This window comes from Strix uralensis, chromosome 33, assembly GCF_047716275.1.
Source record: "Strix uralensis isolate ZFMK-TIS-50842 chromosome 33, bStrUra1, whole genome shotgun sequence".
Classification (NCBI taxonomy): domain Eukaryota; kingdom Metazoa; phylum Chordata; class Aves; order Strigiformes; family Strigidae; genus Strix; species Strix uralensis.
Genome location: NC_134004.1, coordinates 3,221,377 through 3,241,118, shown reverse-complemented (window position 1 = coordinate 3,241,118; position 19,742 = coordinate 3,221,377). Strand labels below are relative to the sequence as shown.

At 66.9% G+C, this 19,742-nt stretch overlaps 1 protein-coding gene across 1 annotated transcript; it reads left to right on the top strand.

Moving 5' to 3' along the window:
- The first annotated feature begins 970 nt into the window (after positions 1-970).
- ANKRD52 (ankyrin repeat domain 52) lies at positions 971-19,688 on the top strand. Its single transcript, XM_074854018.1, has 28 exons — positions 971-1,088; positions 3,867-3,950; positions 6,143-6,221; positions 7,317-7,387; positions 8,953-9,153; positions 9,259-9,346; positions 9,498-9,640; positions 9,775-9,987; positions 10,089-10,167; positions 10,744-10,858; positions 10,947-11,029; positions 11,119-11,236; positions 12,060-12,128; positions 12,399-12,539; positions 12,673-12,750; positions 13,032-13,143; positions 13,771-13,842; positions 14,235-14,436; positions 14,821-14,908; positions 15,040-15,157; positions 15,382-15,601; positions 16,180-16,267; positions 16,966-17,049; positions 17,237-17,382; positions 17,549-17,631; positions 18,020-18,102; positions 18,280-18,371; positions 19,000-19,688. Exons 1-28 carry the CDS (start codon positions 1,062-1,064, stop codon positions 19,242-19,244), a joined length of 3,222 nt encoding a protein of 1,073 aa, XP_074710119.1. The 5' UTR covers positions 971-1,061; the 3' UTR covers positions 19,245-19,688.
- The last annotated feature ends 54 nt before the right edge of the window (positions 19,689-19,742 follow it).

The following is a 19,742-nucleotide window of genomic DNA, read 5'->3' as shown; positions in this document are numbered from 1 at the left end:
GGGGCTCAGCAGCCCGCGGCCCCGGTGGCCACCCGCCTCTGCGCGCGGCGCCCGGTGCGGCGGCTGCCTTCTCCCGGGCAGAACCGTCAGCGGCTGCTCGCGGGCTCTGTCCTCGCGCCTCAGCGTCCCGCCACGGCCCAGCCCCGGCCCAGCCCCGGCAGCCCCGGCCCCAGCGCCTCCGCACGCGGCTCGGCCAGGCTGCAGCGGTGCTGCCACGCGCGTCCCCGGTCAGCGAGTGGCGGGTCGGGGAGCGCCAGGTGCTCGGGCGTGGCCGGGGAGGCAAAAAACAGGGAATGGCCGGAGCCGCCGGTGCGGTGCAGCCCGAGCCCCCGCGGGCTCCTCGGTTTAACGCCTTTTGTGAGCGGGGCGGTCGGGGCAGCGCTTGGAGCCCACCCGCTCACGGCCAGGGGCTGGGAGGGACCGCGGGGCCCAGAAGCGATCGGGGCGCGGGTGAAGTGACGGCCGTTACCACGCCCCGGGCGCTGGCGGGAGCTGCGGGGCCGCGGGGCGCGGGCAGGGTCCTGCCCCATCCCGAGCGGTGCCGGCGAGGGGACGGGGGTGGGTGGCAACGCCCGCGCACGTTGGTGCGATCGACGCCCCGGTACCGGCTGCAGCCGCCCAGACCCCGCACGGCTCCTGCCGGGGCTCCCCCCGCCGTGGCGGTGTGGCGGGACGCTCGCCCACCGCCCCGGCTCCCTCCCGGTGGCTTTGGGCCGGGGGAAGCGGCGGCGCCCACGGGGAAGCTGCTGCTCAGGGGGGAAACACGGGGGTCGCGTGTCGGGGCGGGGGGAGCTCCCGCGGGGGCCCGGCTGCCCTCCCGGAGGAGGATGAGAGGCCCGGGGCCGCCCCCCCGGAGCCCCGCAGCGGGTCCCGGTGTCCCCCCCCCGCCCGCGGCTCCGCGGGTCCCGGCGATGGCGGCCGGCGGCGGCGCTGCGGCCCGGCGGCGGCCGCTCCCCGGGCGGTGGGCGGGCCCAGCCGCTCCCCGCCCCGCCAGCCGCCCGAGCGGAGCCGCCGCGGCCGGAGCCCGATGCCGGGAGCTGGGCGCTGAGGGCGGCCCCGAGATGGGGATTCTCAGCATCACGGACCAGGTACCGCCGCCGCGCCCGCCCGCCGCCCCCCGCGCCGCGCCCGGCCGCGCCGCCACGCCAGCCCGGGGATGCGCGGCCTAGTGCGCGCCGCCGGGCCCGGCCCGGCCCGGCCGCCGCCCCAGGCCGCGGCCCCCGGCCCGCCGCCGCGCGGGGCCGCCCGCTCCGCTCCCACCTGCCGCTCGGGCCCGCCCGGCCCCGCCGCAGCCCCGGCCCGGCCCTGCGCGGGGCTCGCCGGGCTCCGCTCCGCCCGCGGCCGCCGGGACCCGCGCTCGGCAGCCGGGCCCAGCGGGGCCGGGACCCCCGGCCCGGTACCGGCGGGACCCCGGGGACGGGACCCCCCGCCCCAGGGAGCGCGGATCCCCCTGGGGGAATCGCCGCCCCGGGACCCCCTGGCCCGGCGCGGGTGGGACCCCCGGGACGGGACCCGGCCGGCCCCGGGGTGGCGGCACCTCCCGCTCCCCCCCCCGTCCTGACCCGCTGGGCTTTGGGCCCCCCCTGGGGCGCAGGGTGTCCCCAGCCCCGTTGTGGGTCCATCCGTGGGGTGCAGGGTGTCCCCGTCGGGGTTTGGGGCCCCCCCTGGGGCAGACGGTGTCCTCAGCAGGGTTGTGAGACCCCCCTGGGGCGCAGGGTGTCCCCAGCCCTTTTGGTACATCCGTGGGGTGCAGCGTGTCCCCATCGGGGTTTGGGGCCCCCCCTGGGGTGCAGGGTGTCCCCAGCACGCTTTTGGGAACACCCCTGGGGTGGACGGTGTCCTCAGCAGGGTTTTGGGGCCCCCCCTGGCGTGCAGGGTGTCCCCATCGGGGTTTTGGAGAAGCCCCTGGGGTACAGGGTGTCCCCAGCCCCGTTTTGGGCCCCCCCCTGGGGTGCAGGGTGTCTCCCACGCCAGGTTTCAAGGCAGCCCCCCCCCCAGCTCCCGGCCTGCCCATCGCGGGGTTCCCGCCTGGGCCCCCCCGTCCCTGAGCTGCCCCTTCCCCAGAGCTTCCCCGGCCTCGGTGTCCGTCCCCCGTCCCCGGAGCCATGACCCCGGCGTCGCCTTGGCTCGGGCGGCTGCTCTGCCCCACGCGTTTGTACAGAAACCGCCTTTATCCACCTCGATTTGGGGGCTGCTGGCCCCTCGAAACCAAATATTGACGCCTGCCCCTCGCCCCCCGCGCCTGCGGTACCTCTGGCAGCGTTTGAAGCCTGGCAGGGTGGGTGAGGGAGGGGAGGGGTGAGGATGAGGGATTGATCTGTGATTTAAATAGAACTTTTTTTTTTTTTGGTAACCAAAACATTGAGCTTTCCCTGTGAATGGTGGGTGGGTGTGTCAGACCCAGCACTGCTGCAAACCGCGCGCCACTGAAGACTGCTCAGGGCATAATTATCGTCTGAGATTCTTTCCTTTTTTTTTTTTTTTTTTTTTTAAAAACCCTTTTTTTTTTAATGTCTAACGAGTGATGCTGAGTCTGCTGCATTCCAGGGGAATGACTCACGCGTTCCCTCTGACCCGGGATGTGTTCCCCGTGTTTAACTGCTTTTGCTTTGCTGGGAGGGCGAGAGCCGACGAGTGAGCGTGGGGCTGGCTGGGCAGCAGGGACGAGAAGGGGCTGCCGTGGAAACGAAGCTCTCTTGTTCCTCCGGGAGGTCGAGATAAGCGGGGCTCGCCGGTTCAGACCGTTAGATCCAGCCTTGGCGCGTGGGCTGAGCTGGGGGGGTGCGCCCCTGGACTCGCCCTGCGAAAAGCAGCAGAGTCCGGGGGGGCCGGGGCAGGGGAGCGTTGGGTTTGGCAGCGGTGGCGGGGAGCTGCCCCGGAGCATGGCAGCCCCCGCCCCGAAGGAGCTGCTGCGTGAAAGTGGCGGTTTTAGGCCCGAAACAAGAAATGGGGTGCGGGGCTCTCGGGCGGTGGCCGGAGGTTGGGCAGCACCCACCCCGCCGCACGGCTGTGACCTGGGCAGGGGCTCTGCTCCTGGGGTTCACCAAGCTCTGCTGGGTGACTTCTCTGAGGTGTGGGCAGCAGGAAACAGGAGGAGTGCCGGGCTGGGCTTTGCCAGGCTGGGCTTTGCCAGGCTGGGCCTCGCCGGGCTGGGCCTCGCCGGGCTGGGCTTCGCCGGGCTGGGCTTCGCCGGGCTGGGCTTCGCCGGGCTGGGCTTCGCCGGGCTGGGCTTTGCCAGGCTGGGCTTCGCCAGGCTCTCTGCGCCATCGGAGCCGGTAAGGTCGCAGGTGTTTCTCAGAAGCCGGGAGAGCGGCCGGCAGCGCGCAGCCTTCCGCAGGAGAGCACGAGGTGTCGCCCAGTTGTGCCTCGGGAAACCTGATTCACTGTCTCGTACCGGGAGGCTCCAGCCGGCTCCGAGCGCGGAGTTTCTGGCTGGGGTCAAAGCTTTGGATGGCGGGAGCTGGACCTGCCCTCCCGTGCTCGGGCGCTGCGTGGGGGGCGAAGCCGCGGGCGGTGCTGGGGGCTCCGCGGCTGGGCTGGGCTGGTCAGCGCCGCTCCTCGGACACGGGGAGGCTTTTCCAGGGACCCCTCGGTCTGTTCCCCGCCGAACAACCGAGAAAAGGACCTTTGCTGGTTTGGAAACTGGTCCCTGGTGCCGGCTGAGCCGCGGGCGCGCGGAAGCCGCTGGGTGCTGCCGCTGGGCCGGGCTGTGGCAGCCGCAGGCGCGGGGGGCTCGTTTGTGGAGCGAGGGCCTGGCCCAGTCGGGCTGGTGTGAAGTCTCGGACGTGCCGTGGCGCGGCCGTTCTCCCCCCTCGTGTCCTCCGCGTGGTGCCACCTTCACGACTTGCTTCTCTTTTTCTTCGTAGCCTCCTCTGGTCCAAGCCATCTTCAACCGCGATATAGAGGAGGTGCGGTCGTTGCTGAACCAGAAGGAGAACATTAACGTACTGGTGAGTGCTGCCGGCCGCGCTCGCGCCCCGTCCTGCACCCGGCTCTCCCCGTTTCCCTCCCTTTGGCGGAGGGGAGGGCAGAGGCTCGGCGGGTGGGTGCTGTCGAGGCGGGGGGGGCTCTTTTTGGCGAGGATGGTCAGAGCTGGGGTTTTGAAACAAAGATTTCTGGATTCTGTTCCCGGCTCGGCCGCCATTTGCTGGGCAGCTTTGTCCTGTTGCCTTGATCTTACCATCTGTAAAATGGGGCGCCTGGAAGACCGGGACTCCCGCCCCTCCCCAGGAGGTGGTGAGAGCCTCCTAAAGCTCTCGGCCGTGGGCTGTGTGGGAGGACTTTTCACGGAGGCTCAGCTTTGCTGCCCTGCCAGTTCACCTTCTTCTCCTTTGGGATGGCGACCCAAAATAGTTTGGTGTGAACGCAGCCGGTCTGGCGTGGGATGAGGTTGTTCCCCGGTGGGGGGGAGGTTTTGAGCTGCTCCGCAAACCCGCGTTCACCTCACAAGTTTTAGGGGCTCGTCTTGGGCCTTAAGCAGAGGGTGGTTTTGACGCTGGTTCCGGAGCTGGCGGGGAGGCCGGGAGAGGCGGCCGCCCCTGGGACACGTCCCTCCGGGTCCCGCTCGTGGGCAGGCTGGCACCTGGGGGGGGACCCCTCAGTAGCCCCAGCCTGGGGACCACCAGCGTGATCTGTGGAGCGTGGGGACCAGCTCCAGCGAGGGAAGGGCCGAAACCTGCCTGGGAGCGTTCCGCTCCGCCTCGTCAGCGTGCCTCCCCTCGTCTGCTTTGCGAGCTCCTGGCTCCGCGGCCGATGTGCAGACAAGAAGCGCGGTGGCTGCCACGCGGGCTGGCGGCTCGGCGGCCCCGGCGGCCCTGGCCCGGGTCCCCCCGACGCGGTGGCACGCTTGGGCTGGTGCCGGCTCAGCAGCTCCTGCGCTTTCAGCCCAAAAGCCGGGCTGAGCTGCCGGCTTTGTGTCACGCTCCGATTTGTGTCGCTCAGCGCTTCGTCAGGGCGTTCGCCCGACCCAGCCTGCGCAGCCGGGGCCGGGGCGCACCCTCTCCTCCTGGCGCTAAGCCCCGAGGTCAAGGGCGGGCGCTGCGGACGCTGGCCCGCGGCCCGGGAAGGTGAGGGCGGCCCCGCGCCGGTGCCCGTGTGCCAGCGGCGCTCGCGGGCCCATCGTGTCCGAGCTCATCGCGCGGCGGCGGCCTGGGGGTCGCTTTCTGTGGCCGGTTCGGTCGGGCACCCGGCAGCGCTTCGTCCTCTTGTCAGGAGAGAGCGTTGGGATTGTTTTGCTGAGCTCTGGCGCAGCTGCTGGAGGAATAAAACCACGATTGTTAACACTTAATTTCCTTTTTGTGTGCAGGTTTAGAAATGTTGTTGCTTGCTCAGTGACCCGCCAGCTGGGTTTCACTTTCACATCCTCCTGCCTGGTTGTGCCAGCACAAGTTGTTACCAAAAAAAAATGAAACCGCCACCATTTTCCCAACAGTTTTTAAGCTAATGAAAGGCAATTACGTTTTTCCCCCCCCCCCAAACACAAAATCTGGGGCTTGAAATGAGTCGTGCTCGTCTGGGTTTCTGTTTGTTTGCTCCCTGGCTTTAGCACTCGCGTGTTCCCCGGGGGAAGCCTGAGCCAAATGCCTGGAGGCAGAGGTTACCCAGGGCTGGCCCTGAGTAAACAGAAGTGAAAGGTGTTTTTTCTTTGGCTGATCCAATCTGAGATCAGAGGGGGGCTCTGCACCTTCCTGGCCTTCAGCAGCTGGCAGCTCCGAGTCTGGTTTCGGACTGTCTGTAATTCTGAGCGGGTTTGATTGTGGCCGAGAGGGTGGAAGCGTGCGGGACAGAGCGCAGCCGGGCTTTCGGCTTGCGGCACAGAGCGCTTTGCCGTCGTTCCTTACGTCCGGCAGCACCGTGGCCGGGTCGGGTCGGGCTCCGGGGAGCCTGGCAGGGATGAAATGAAGGGCTGGAGTTGTCGCAGCCCCCCCGACTCGTGCTGGGGCCGTGGCCCAGGTACCCTGTGCTCCGGGCACCCACCGGGCTGCGCACGCCCGCACCCCCGCAGGACGGGGCTGGGTTTAAGGAGTTTTCCCCCGTCCCTCCTCACTGCAGACGCTCACGGGAGGTGTCGGACTGCAGTGAGGAGGGAGCTCCCTGCCCTCGGAGCTCACGGGCGGTTTTTGTTTCTTACATCCCTGCTCAGGACCAAGAAAGACGAACGCCGCTGCATGCTGCTGCCTACATAGGAGATGTTGCAATCCTCGAGCTCCTCATACTGTCAGGTAAGGGCTGCGGCTCGCGGCGCTTGGCTCGAGCGCTGGCGCTGCCTCGGAGGCACCTTTCTGATCTCCTCTGGCCTTCGGGGTGCAGAGCAGCAGTTTTTGGTCACCCTCCAAGCAGCCGTGGGCTCGTGCTTAAGCCAGTGGGGTTGCAGCCAGGGGAAGATTAGGAAATGTTGCCGTAATCCTGAGAGGTTTGTTCGGACAGAGAAATGTCTTGGAACTGAAACAGCAGAGGTGGAGGCCGAGCCAGGAGGGGGATGTGCGCGAGGTGTCCGCGTTAGGAGCCTTGAACAGCTCCGGGGAGCAGCGTTCCCCTTGCTCGTGGAGAGGGGTCAGCTAAAAACCAGGGGATTTGGCTCAGGTTTGGCTTCTGTTACTTGGCATAAAGCGGCCCGTCGCTTCCCCCCAGAGCCGCTCAGCCCCGTGCCCGGGTCCTGTGCCCGCGCGGGGCAGACGGGAGCCTCCTGGCCGCCGTTGCCGTGGGCTTCGCCGCTGCTGGGGCTGGCGTGATCCTACGTGACCCTGCCGAGGCGAGACGCGGGGAAATCCTTCGCTGAGGGCTTGTTAAACAGGACTGGGGATGTTCAGCTCCGTCTGCAGAGCTTGGGATGCCCTTACGTGCCCTATGTTGATTTTTTTGCTGCCCGTGTGTGAGCTCTCAGCAGCGAGGAAGGGCAGGGCCTTCGGGGCTCGTGGGGCCTGAGTGCCCGGCACAGACCTGCAGCTGGGGCAGCGGTGATCTCTCGTCTTCCCTTTCTAACACGAGATGCAGCCCACGGCGACCACAACGCTCCGTTTCTTTGTGTCAGGTGTTTTAAAGCAGGGAGCAGAGCTGCTCGCTGGGTCCTCGCTGTGGTTTTTCGGCTCGGTGGGGAAGCCGGCACGCTGGGAGATGTGCTCCCTTCGGTCTCTGTAGCTTGTTCCTCCTGCAGCTCGCAGGGTCTCTCCTCACATAAAGCTCGCTGCGAGGTCCCTTCTTGCGGCAGAACCCGCGCTCCTGCCTGGCGGGTGCCTCGGAGGTGGCTGCAGACCTGCCCTGGCACTGCAGAGCGGTCACCTCTGTGTCCCCTGACCCCTCCTTTTGTTCTTCCTCAGGTGCTAACGTTAACGCGAAGGACACTGTCTGGCTCACCCCGTTACACCGCGCCGCGGCTTCTCGTAACGAGGTAGGTCCCCTCGGGGTGGCCTCTGGCTCTGCTCCTCGCACGGGGCCGGTGGGCGCTGGTGGAGGCGGGGGCTGCGCTTCTCCTCTTGCCCGGTTTTGGCTGGGACGGGCTGTCTCGTTCGAGTGGAGAGGGGACGAAGGCGTAATTCAGGGGCTGAAAATGAGAGCTGGAAAAAAATCTCCTTGGTTCCCTTCCCTCCATCCTTCAGGAGTCAGCGCGTGGGTTTTCCCCACAACATCCTTCCCACCTTTCCCCCTTCCCCAGGGCTTTGTCTAACCCAGCTTTACGCTTCTTGGGGGGATGAGGAGGCTCTCGCCCTTTCTCTGGGGAGCCGGTTCCGACGGGTCGTGTTGGAAAGGTTTCCTGACGTTTAGCTTTTGTGGGCTTAACTTCATCCCACTTCACTTTGTCCTGGTTTGAGTTGCTGGAGAGCAAGAAGCTCTGTGGTCATGTTGGTTGGAGCCAGAGGATCCGGAGCCCTGGCTCTGGCACGCGGGGCGAGTTACCACCCACTGACTCGGGATGAGACGCGGCGGCGTAAACCTCTGCTCTGAGCGCGTGGGGACAGGTCCTGCGGGTCGCTAGAATACGGCGGCTCGGCAAGCCGAGGCTGTTTTGCTGTCAGGTCTGCAGAGCTGCCCGGGAGCCTGAGCGCACTCCTCTGCTTCTCCTCTGCCTCAGGTGCGCTGCAGAGACGCCTCCCTCCTCCCGGGGCTGCGCCGCCCGCCCAGCTCCTGAGAGGAGCCTTCCCGAAACGCGGCGGCCCGGGGCCGCTCTCTGGGATCGCTGGGTTTGGGTCCTGCCCGGCCCCTTCACGCGCTTCCCCCAGCCGGGAGCGGTCTCGGCCCTGGGAGGACGGAGCAGAGCGGGGAGCCGTGGGGCCGCGGTCGTGGCGGTGCCGCCCCGATGCAAACCCTGGCCAGGAGAACGTGGGGCTGCAGCAAACAGCCTCTGCCAGCAAAGGGGGAAGTAATTATGAAATATAGGTCGGTGGGTCACATTTGTCGTCCCCCGGGCGCTTCGCACCTCGTGAGTCGCGGATGAACGCTTGCTCGCGGTTCAGGCACGTGGCTCGGGGGTTTCTGGGGTGCCGGTGCCCCCCTGCAGCCGCGCTCCGGTGGGATGAGCCCGGCTCCTCGAGTCCCACCCCCCGAACTCCAGCCTGGAAGGAGCTGGAGCAGCCCAGGGGAGGGCCGGAGGATTTGTGTAGGGAAGGTTCCTTCTCCCTGCTCGCTCTTGGAGTCTCTCTCGCGGCATCTTTACCTCTCTCACCCTTTCTCTGGGATAACGTCCTGAAACAGCCGGGCGCGGGCTGCGCGACGCTGTCAGGGCCACTGAAGCAGCCGAGTCCTTCCCCCTGCGCTCGTGCGCGTGCGGCGCGGTCAGGGCTCGGCCCCGCGAGGGCAGCTCCGGCTCGTGGGGCTGCGGGTGGGTGCGGGTCCGGGCAGCCCCGTGTGCGCTGGAACCGCGGGATGGGCTGAGCTGCAGCTTCCCCCGCCGGGCCGGGGGCTCCCGCGGGCCCCCACGGGCGGGCTCAGAGCTCCGCTCTCCTCTGCTCCCGCCAGAAGGCACTTCACCTCCTCCTGAAGCACTCGGCCGACGTCAATGCCCGCGACAAGTACTGGCAGACGCCTCTGCACGTCGCCGCTGCCAACCGGGCCACCAAGTGCGTGGAGGCCATCATCCCCCTGCTGAGCACCGTCAACGTGGCCGACCGCACGGGCCGCACGGCGCTGCACCACGCCGTGCACAGCGGCCACCTCGAGGTGGGCGAGGCGGGGCGGGGCGTGGAGGGGGGGCCCGTGTCTGTCCCCTGTTCTGGGCGCGGAGGAACGGCAGCCGGGCCGCTCTCACCGCTTCCCCCTGTCTAGATGGTGAACCTGCTGTTGAACAAAGGGGCCAGCCTGAGCACCTGTGACAAGAAGGACCGCCAGCCCATCCACTGGGCAGCTTTCCTCGGTGCGTTTTCCCCGCGGGCGTCGCCGCGGTTTCTTCTCCCACTTGCTGCCTGTGGGTTCACCCTGCAGGGTGGAGGGTCTCCCCGGGGCCCCACTCTGCCAGGTCTCTGGTTTTGGGGGTCCCCTGGCTCTCACCGCTCTCCCCCGGACAGGGCATTTGGAGGTTCTGAAGCTGCTGGTGGCCCGGGGAGCCGATGTGATGTGTAAGGACAAGAAGGGCTACACCCTGCTGCACACCGCGGCGGCCAGCGGCCAGATCGAAGTCGTGCGTCACCTGCTGCGGTTGGGCGTCGAGGTAGGACCCCCGGGGCGGGCTCGGGCCGGGGGCAGGAGCGGGTGCTGGGTGGAGCCAGGAGCCCTGGCTGGTTCTCGACTGCTTGGTTTTTTTTCTTCCTAAATCCCCAAATTTGGGGTTTGTTGCTCCCGCAGATCGATGAACCAAATTCCTTCGGTAACACTGCACTTCACATCGCCTGTTACATGGGCCAAGATGCCGTGGCCAACGAGCTGGTCAACTACGGCGCCAACGTCAATCAGCCTAACGAGAAGGGCTTCACCCCTCTGCACTTTGCTGCCGTCTCCACCAACGGGGCCCTGTGCCTCGAGCTCCTCGTCAACAACGGGGCCGATGTCAACTTTCAGGTCTGGCGCCTTCGGGACGGGGGGAGCGGGGACGCGCTGCCCCAGGTGGGGAGCTCAGGGCCCCCCAGAGCCTGACGCGCCGTCGCTTCTGCTCCCCGCAGAGTAAGGAAGGGAAGAGCCCTTTGCACATGGCGGCCATCCACGGGCGGTTCACGCGTTCCCAGATCCTCATTCAGAACGGTGAGTGGCTTCTCCCTCCCGCCCGGGGTTACCCCAGGCCTTTTCTTGTGCTTCTCAGCACCTGCCTCCGGGACCTCCCTGCCTGTTTGCTCGGAAGGTTTGAGAGCTCTACAGTCATCACTCGGATTCACCCCGTGCCCTGGGGCTGCCGGTGGCCCTGTACTGCTGGGGGTGGCCGGGAGCCCACATGCCCTCAAGGGCAGCGAAGTGCAGACCAGGGGCCTGAAATTCCAGCCAGGTCAGGGCTGCTGTGGGCAGAGAACGTTCCCCCCGCCACGTCCAGCCTGAAAGACAATATTCTTGTATGAGGGCTGCGGGCTTGGCAGCCACCCCGGGGGCTCAGCTGGAGATCTCCAGGCTGAACGCGTCCCCTCCTGGGGCACAGGGCAGAGATCGAACGCCTGGGGTTTGCAGGGTACAGGTGGGCTCTTGGCTCAGGGAGCGCCTTACGGCTCTGCACGGAGCCGGGTTGTTCGTCGTGTCCCTGAGATGGGACGTGGCTGTCGGAGCAGCCTGGGCTGCTCGGGACTAGAACACAGAGACTCGCTGGCAAAGCACTTGGCTTCTCCCTTCTAGGCAGTGAGATTGACTGTGCTGACAAATACGGCAATACCCCCCTCCACGTTGCTGCTAGATATGGCCACGAGCTGCTAATTAGTACTTTGATGACGAATGGTGCTGACACTGCAAGGTAGGGGAGGCCTCGTTCTCCCTTCCCCTGCCCTGGGCTGGGGGATGCGCAAGTGCCCCATCCCGACTCCCTTCTCGTCTCCTGGCAGGCGTGGGATCCACGACATGTTCCCTCTGCACTTAGCTGTTCTCTTTGGATTTTCAGACTGTTGTCGTAAGCTACTTTCCTCAGGTGAGTGGCCCGGCCGCCCCTCCCGCAGCGGGGGGGGCACTGGGGGCCCTCGAGCTTCCCCCTGACTCCCTGCCCCTCCTGCCCCCCAGGTCAGTTGTACAGTATCGTCTCCTCGCTGAGCAACGAGCACGTGCTGTCCGCAGGCTTCGATATCAACACGCCTGACAACCTCGGGAGGACTTGCCTCCACGCTGCTGCTTCTGGAGGGTGAGCTGCGCCCGGGGCTGGGCGGGCTCTGCCCACCCCGCGACCCTGCGCTTGGCCCGGGGGCTGCGGCCTGGGCAGCCCGGTGCGGCGCCTTGCTCGGGGCTGGGAGTCGGACCCCCGGGTGCCCTTCCCGGCTCTGGGCGAGAGTGGAGACCTGTGCTTAGAGCAGGGATGGGAACGGAAACGTTTCGGCCCTGCTCTGCCGCTGACTCTGAGACTCGTCCCGGTCGCTCCTCTCCGTGGCTCTTTACCCTTTCAGATGGGGCTAAAACGTTTCCTTGCGGGGGGTTGTAAAGGGCCGGTGCCTGAAGCAGCGGGGGTTTGGCTGTGGAAAGGCCTCGTGCTGTTTGCCGGGAGGCTGCTCCCACGCGGCGCGTTGAGGGCGCGGAGCTGCGGAGCCCCCTCGAGGGCCGCGCTTCTGTCGTGTCCGGGCGCTGTCCTGGAGCCGCCCCGGGCGTCGCGGTGGTTTCCCCCCCCCCGCGGCGGCGGCAGCCACAAATCCGAGATCTTTTCTGTAGCCTAAAACCCAGCGCGAGCTGCGCTGAGGGCTCGTGTCTCCCGGCTGGCTGAGGGCTCCAGGCTGCGCGGGGGAACCGACGGGAGGCGTGGAGGGTGGTTTGACGGGAGAGCAGGGAGGGGCTTTGCCTGTGCAGCTCCAGCCACGGCTGCGGCTCTCGCGCTGCCCAAAGGTTGAGCTGAGCTTTGCCGAGTCCAGGCTGAGCGGGCCAGAAGCGTCGCTGTCTTGTCTGCAGCTGGGAGGAGTTTGTGCTCCTGCTGAGGTCCCTTCTGATCCCTCTCTAACTCCTCTCCCTGCCTCCCGCAGGAATGTTGAATGTCTTAATTTGCTGTTGAGCAGCGGTGCTGACTTGAGGAGGAGAGATAAATTTGGAAGGTAAATGTGCTGGGGGCCTTGCAGGGGGGCGGGGGGGGTTCCTCCAGGCCTAGGCCAGCTGGAGGGCTCCCGCCTGGCTTTGGGGTGGGACATTCCCGAGGCCTTTCCTGCATTTGGGGTCTAAAGCTGCTGCTTCACCCCCTCTCGCCCCCCGGGGTCCAGCCCCGGCTCTGGAGCTGAAGCAGGGTGCAGCTCGGCGGGGCGGGGGGCGGCTGCCTCCCCCCCCGGGGCCCGGCAGCGCCGCTGAGCCCGTCCCCTTCCCCTTCCCAGGACTCCACTGCACTACGCAGCTGCCAACGGCAGTTATCAGTGTACGGTGACGCTGGTGACGGCGGGAGCCAGTATTAACGAGGCCGACTGCAAAGGCTGCACCCCCTTACACTATGCTGCTGCTTCGGACACGTACAGGAGGTGAGCGTGGGGCGCCGAGGCTGCCGTTCCCCCCCGCAGCTGGTGCTCAGGGGGTGGGGAAGGGGGGAGCGCCTCGAGGCGCGGGGGTGGCGGGGGGCAGTCGGGGAACTGATGGGGGTCTCCGGCCTTTCAGAGCAGAGACTCATTCAGGAAACAGCCACGACACCGAGGAGGAGCCGCTGAAGGAGTCGCGGCTGAAGGAGGCGTTCTTGTGAGTCCGCGCGGCCCCGCCTGGCCGCTGGTCGCTGTTTGCCCCCTCCCCGCGCCCCGGCACGCGCCTCGCGCTCGCGGACGCTGAGCGGAGCAGCGACGCCTCCGAGGAAACACCCGGTTTGATTCTTGAGGCAAACTGGGCCGTCGCTGCCCGTCGCTTCCAGTGGTCCGGAGGGCGTTAGTCCAGCGCCTGCTCCGAGGCAGCTCGGGGGGTTCCCTGCTAGGCTCTGCCTCTGCCATCCCCCCCCTTCTGATCTGCCCGTCCTCTTGCTCCCGCAGTTGTTTAGAGTTCCTGCTGGATAATGGTGCTGACCCGTCCCTGCGGGACAAGCAGGGATATACCGCTGTCCACTATGCAGCTGCGTACGGCAACAGGCAGAACCTCGAACTGGTGAGTGAGCCGGGGGGACCCCTCAGTGCTGCCAGGAGAAGGGGGAACCCCCGCTGTGGTGTCCGGGCGTGGCTGAGGGACTGTGTGTGTCGTAGGGTTTGTCCGGGAGGGAGGGAGGTGGGTTTGGTTAAAAATCACAGGGAGTCCCCGGGGGGCGTCGTGCTGGGAGAGCCACGGAGCAAAGACCCCGGCCTGAGCGCGATGGCGGCGAGGGAGGAGCTTTGCCCCCCCGTGGTGGGGGGCGGGGGGGGGCTGTCCTGCGTAAACCCCTGGCAGCAGAGCAAGGGTGGGCTCCTCAAAGGAGGCCTGGAGCCCTGTGCTGGGGAGGAGCTCTCGCCGTGCAGAAACGCTTTGTAACCGAAACGCCCGCGTCGTTACGGGGCGAGCTCGCAGCCGTGCGGGCACAGGAGCTGTCTGAGTAGTGGGGAGGCTTCAGGGTAGCAGGGACCTGATGTGACTGTGCAGGGCCCAGAGCCGGGTTTAGGAAGGTCCCATCCTGAAATTCCGATCACTCTGGAGCGGATGAGCTGGTTTTCTAACGCCGCTGCAGCCGGCGGGTGGACAGGGCTCTGTGGAAGCCTCCGTGATTCCAGGATCAGTTACGGTTTTGTGTTGTTGCTGTTGCAGCTCCTGGAAATGTCTTTTAACTGCCTGGAGGATGTGGAAAGCACCATTCCAGTCAGCCCTTTGCACTTAGCTGTGAGTACGGCTGCCCCAGCCCCGGGGTTTCGGAGGGCGCTTGGCTCCGTGCGGGGTCCACGCCGGGTCCTGGAGAGGTGCCCGGGTCCCTGGAGCTGGCGGGGCCGAGCAGGAGAGGCAGCGGTGGCTGGGGAGCGGCTTTCCCCACAGCCCCTCGTTCGAAGTCCCTTTGATTTGGATGTGGAACTCCCTGCTCTTCCCGGGGCTTTCTGGATGCCGGTTTGGAGCCACCTCCCGTGTCAGAGCGGGGTGGGAGCGGGCGCGGGCGCGGGCTGGGACCCGAGTGCAAACGAGAGGCAGTGGCTGGGCAGGAGCAGGAATTGTCCCGGGCGGGAGATTTCTGGGTGCAGCCTCTCCGGGCACGGCTTTAGCGCCGTCCCCTTTGTCCGCAGGCCTATAATGGTCACTGTGAAGCCCTAAAGACACTCGCCGAAACCCTGGTGAACCTCGACGTGCGGGACCACAAAGGGCGGACGGCGCTGTACCTCGCCACGGAGAGAGGCTCCACGGAGTGCGTGGAGGTGCTCACCAGCCACGGTGCGTCCGCCCTGGTGAAGGAGAGGAAGAGGAAGTGGACCCCTCTCCACGCTGCAGGTGAGGAAGGGCAGAGGGGGCCGGGGCAGCCGGGGGCAGCGAGGGAGCGTCTCCAGAGCAGGGGGCCCGTTGGCCCGGCTGCCGCTCGGGGGAGGGAAGGGGCCGAGGTCTGGGGGCTGCTTCGGGCGGGATGTGCCAGCGGAAGCTGAGGGTCCAAGCGGCTCAGCGGCGGCAGGGAGAGAAAATACCAGCAGCTTCTGCGCACACACGTGTCCTCAGCTCAGCCTGCACGTGCTAATCAATCCTGTAGCCTAGCAACCACCTAACGAGCTTGCTCAGCCCCGCGTGCCTGGCTGCTGGGCACGAGCCCCTTCCCTCGGCTCGCGGCCGGAGGGGACCCCTCGGTCCCAGCGGGTGACTCCTCTCCTTGCGCGTTGTCTCCAGCTGCCAACGGGAACACGGATTCCCTGCACCTCCTGATCGACAGCGGGGAGCGGGCGGACATCACCGACGTCATGGACATCCACGGCCAGTGAGTTTCTCGGGATGTTTCTCGGGCTCCGCGTGGCTCCGGGTCGGGCCGTGGGGGACGGGGGAGCCAGGGCGACGCTCGCACCCCGCTGACCTCGAACCCGCCCCCCTCCCTGCCGCCTTTCCCCCCAGAACCCCCCTGATGCTGGCGATCATGAACGGCCACGTTGACTGTGTCCATCTCCTGCTGGAGAAGGGATCCACGGCCGACGCCGCAGACAAGAGGGGACGGACCGCCCTGCACCGAGGGGTGAGCGTGCCCGCAGGCCTGCAGCCCCGCAGCCTCTGCTCGTCCCCCGAGGCTGCCTGGGGGGTGAGCGGGTGGTTTCTTTCGCTGCGAGCGTCCGCAGCGGAAGAGCCCGTGTTCCCTTCCTGAGATGCAGCGCTGGAGAGGGAAGCTGTGGAAGGGGGGGATAGTTCTGTTGCTGAATGAGGGCTGAGATCTGACCTCCGGGTCCTCCTCCCTGGCCGCAGGCTGTGACGGGCTGCGAGGACTGCCTGGCTGCCCTCCTGGACCACGATGCCTTCGTTCTGTGTCGGGATTTCAAAGGCCGGACCCCAATCCACTTTGCGTCGGCGTGCGGGCACTTAGAAATCCTGAGGACCCTGCTGCAGGCAGCCCTCTCTACTGACCCTCTGGACTCTGTGGTGGACTACAGCGGCTACTCACCGATGCACTGGGCTTCATACAGTGGTAAGGACCCGGGCTGGGCCCTGCCCGCCTCTGCCCTGGCTGCTGAGGGGGAGGAGGGAGCGAGGAAGAGCCGCGTTGTCCCTCTGACCCCCCCTGCACCCCCTCAGCCCAGCAGTGAGTTCGGCCTGGGGGAAAGGACGGCCCAAATGTGGGAGGGAGGCAGGGAAATCTTTCCCCCTGCCAAGCTCCTTCCAAAAGGGATGAGCTGTGAGAAGAGCTGAGGCTGCTTCCTCCAGGACCGCTGGATTTGCAGGATTTCTTGGCCGCGCCCTGGCTGCAGGGAGCGCTGGGGCTGGTACGGCAGCTGGCGGGGATGTCTCGGTGTCCGAGGGGACGCCGGCGATGCGAAGTCCTTCAGGAGACGGAGTCGGAAACCTCCTGAAGTGCAGCAGCTTTGCTGCCAGAGAGGAAACAAAACCGCTGCTCTGTGCCGGGGAGCGGGTTGGTTTGGGCACTTGGGCGCTGCTGGAGCTCTGGGTGTGGGGGGAGCCAGAGCCGCCTTCAGTCCCTTCTTGTTCTGTTCCGGGGAGGAGCTGCGGGCTGGGCACTGAGGTGTTTCTGTCCCTCTCTCCTCACAGGGCATGAAGATTGTCTTGAATTGTTACTTGAACACAACCCGTTTGCGTACCTAGAAGGAAACCCCTTTACTCCATTGCACTGTGCAGTGTAAGTGGCGCCGGGGACCTGCCCCGGGGGACAGGGGCCGCGGGGTCGGCGCTGGCAGCTCCAAGCGCTGCCCTTCAGCCGACGGCTCTTCCTGGGCGGCAGCGGCTCCTCAGGGGGGTACCAGCAGCTCGGCCCAGCTCCCCTGGGGTGCTGGAGGTCCTCGGGGAGCTGGAAGGCGGCCACCTCGCTGGCTGTCACGTCCCAGCCTCGCCCAGCAGCAGCTTTCGGCTCCACGGAGCTGATGGAGCTGCCGAGGGCTCGGCCCTCTCCATGGCTCCTCTCTGCTCCTCGGCTGTGGGGCACCCCCAGGGCTCCGCGTTGTCCCAGGCCACTTCTCTCAGTGGTAGCGTGATCCAGGGGGTCCCACTGGGTGCAGCGGGGTTTGGGGCTGACGGTGGTTCCTTGGCTGCGCTGCCCTGGGCGGGGAGGGGGTGAGGAAGGGGGGGGCATTGCCTCGTGCTGCCTGGGGTGGGCCTGGGGCGTCCCTGGGCCCCGCGGCAGCAGCGCATGGGCAGGGCTGGTGGCTGGTGTGTTTACCCTCCAGTAAGACTGAGAGGGTAAAGGGGTGTTTTACCCCAAACAGCTCCAGACCAGCTGCTGTTTGTGCCCGAGCCCTGGGAACATGCTGCTCCCTCCCCCTGCAGACGGGCTAATGCTGCTTAGTCTTGTTCTTAACTTTCCTCTCGTCCCCGCCGCAGAATTAACAACCAGGACGGCACTGCTGAAATGCTGGTGGAAGCATTAGGTGCCAAGATTGTTAATAGCAGAGATGCCAAAGGAAGGTGAGCGCAGCCTCGTCCCGCTCCTGTCACCGCTCCCCAGCGCCGCTGGGTGGGGGCCGTGACTCGCGCCGCCGTTGCCACGCGGCTTCCCACGGCACAGAGGGGCTCTGACGTCCCCAGGCGTGGCTGCAGGCTGTAGGGTGGGTGCTGTGCCCCCCCCTTCACCCGCTCTCTCTCATCTTCCCAGGACACCCCTTCACGCTGCTGCCTTTGCAGACAACGTCCACGGTTTACAGCTGCTCCTGCGCCACCAAGCCGAGGTCGACACGACTGACAAGCTGGGGAGGACCCCCCTCATGATGGCTTCCGAGAATGGGCACACTGCAGCGGTCGGTACGTGGCCGGCAGGCGCCTTCCCCACCCCCCCCCGTGCCGCCTCCGCTGCCGGCTCCCCGGGATGGCTGCCCCGCTCCTGCCCCCTCGGCACGCGGCCGCTGCCCCGCACCGCCGGGCTCCCTGCGTCACCTTCTCGGCAGCGGCTTGTCCCTCCTCGTTGCAGAGTTCCTGCTGTACCAAGCAAAAGCAAATATAACTGTGCTGGACGTCAACAAGAACACAGCTCTTCACCTGGCCTGCAGCAAGGTAGGGACCGGCCGCGCTGGCAGCCCCCGTCGCCTCGGCCTCGCCGCTGCTCCTGCCCCGGGTTTGCTCCCTGCCCGCCGTGCCCTGCCCCGGCGCAGAGCGGCTCAGGCTGGAGCACAGACCCGGCTGGGTTTTCCCCGTGGCTCCGAGCTCGCTGTGCTTCCCGGGCGCGGCGGGAGCGGGAGGCTCGAGATCCGCGTGTCCGTGCTGAGGAGGAGCTGCTGCAGAGGGGGGGGGGCGCGGCAGCTCGGCTTGGGCGCTGCCGTGGTGGCGAGCTGTGGTTTAGGGAACGTTTCCGTGTCCCCGGGAATCTCGGAGAGCGCCAGGTCCTCTCCAGCGCCTCTGCCCTCCTGCCTGTGCGCTCTCAGCAGCCCGCTCTCCTTTCCAGGGCCATGAAAAGTGTGCCTTGTTGATCCTGGGGGAAACCCAAGACCTTGGCCTTATCAATGCAAGTAACAGTGCTCTGCAGATGTGAGTATCTGGGGGGGAACGGGGCTTTGCTGGGCGGGGGTGGCGCCGGGGAAGGGGCGGCCGTCGGAGCTCAGCACCCGCCACGCGTCGCCCTCGGAGCCGCTCGCAGGGGCCCCTGGTTTTAGCGGGAGGAGCCGGAGGGCGGCGGGTTCACGCTGCCTTTCGCTCTCCCCCCAGGCCGCTCCACATCGCAGCTCGGAACGGGCTGGCCTCCGTCGTCCAGGCCCTGCTCAGCAGAGGGGCCACTGTGCTGGCTGTGGATGAAGAAGGTGAGTGTTCCTCGTGGGAGCTCGGGGGGGGGGTTCGGCGCGACGTCCCCGGGGGCTGGGGGCTGCCTGGGGGAGCTCGGCCGGGATCGGGAGGATTTCCACGGGCTCAGCCACGGCACTGCGGGAGCAGCCTGGGCCAGGGCGTCCCCGGCACCACGCGACTCCCCAAAGGCATTTCCAGGTGCCGCGCGTGGTTGAAATGTGTCTTTTACCCCCCTGTGTGACTTCTGGTGGCCGTCTGGCTCCTGCCGGGCCCAGAACCTGCCCAGCCGGAGCCAGCCATGAGCTGTTGACTCACTCGCGAGTTGGCAGCAGCTGGTGGTTGTGGCCAGAAGCTTTTTCTCCCGGCAGAGTTCCTGCTCTGCTGGAATACCTTGAAGTTGTGAAAAGTAGCGTTGTCTGCCTCGCTGCCAGGGCTTCCGAGGCTTTTTATTCGCCTCCTGCCGGTCCTGGCACGCTTCAGAGCGGCTGCTGCGATGGCAGGGATGGCCGGTGCCCAGACGCGGGGTCTTTTGGGATACGAGTGGACGTCCCGGCCCCTCGGTGCGGGGCTCAGACCCCCGGCTCGACGCGTTCCCCGGGGCCGGCGCCCGCGCGGGGCCGTCCCTCACCCCTGGCTCTGTTCTAGGTCACACCCCAGCCTTGGCGTGCGCCCCCAACAAGGACGTTGCCGACTGCCTGGCACTTATCCTCTCCACCATGAAGCCTTTCCCACCTAAAGACGCCATCAGCTCTTTCAGCTTCAACCTCCTCAAGAACTGCGGCATCGCAGCCAAAACCGCCGCCTGCGGGGCCCTGCCCAACGGCAGCACCTGCCCCTACAGCAAGGACCGGCACAGCGCCATCGGCTTGGACGGCTGTTACTCGGAGTAGCTTAAACTATGGGTGACCTAATATCTTATTATATTTATTTAGAAATTCTATAAATATAGGGCACTTTAAAGGAGAACAAGACTGGGCAGGCCTTCTAGCGTGGCCGGACGGGCCAAGAGTTCAGAGCTTCCTCTTCTCGCTGGGTTGCCAGCGCGGTGCCAAAGCTGTTAATTGGTTTAACGAGCAGCTGGCAGCGCCGTTCCCGTCCCCTGCCCCTTCTCAATCCTCCCCCCGGCGGCGGCGGGGCAGGAGACGGGTGCTGCGGGGTCGGGGCTTCGCCCGGGCGAGGCGGGTGCCACCCTCCGCCGGCCCGCGGACGGGAGCGGGGCTCGGCCCTCGCGGCGCCTCGAGATGGGTGCCGGCGTCGCCCCGCGCCAGCCTCCCGCCCCGCCTCGCCCCCGCGGCTGCCCCGAGCCCTCGCTCCGGCCGCCGGGACGGGGAAGCCTGAACTCTTGGGGGGCTGGGGGGGGGGTCTTGGGGAATCGGCGGGTCTCGCGG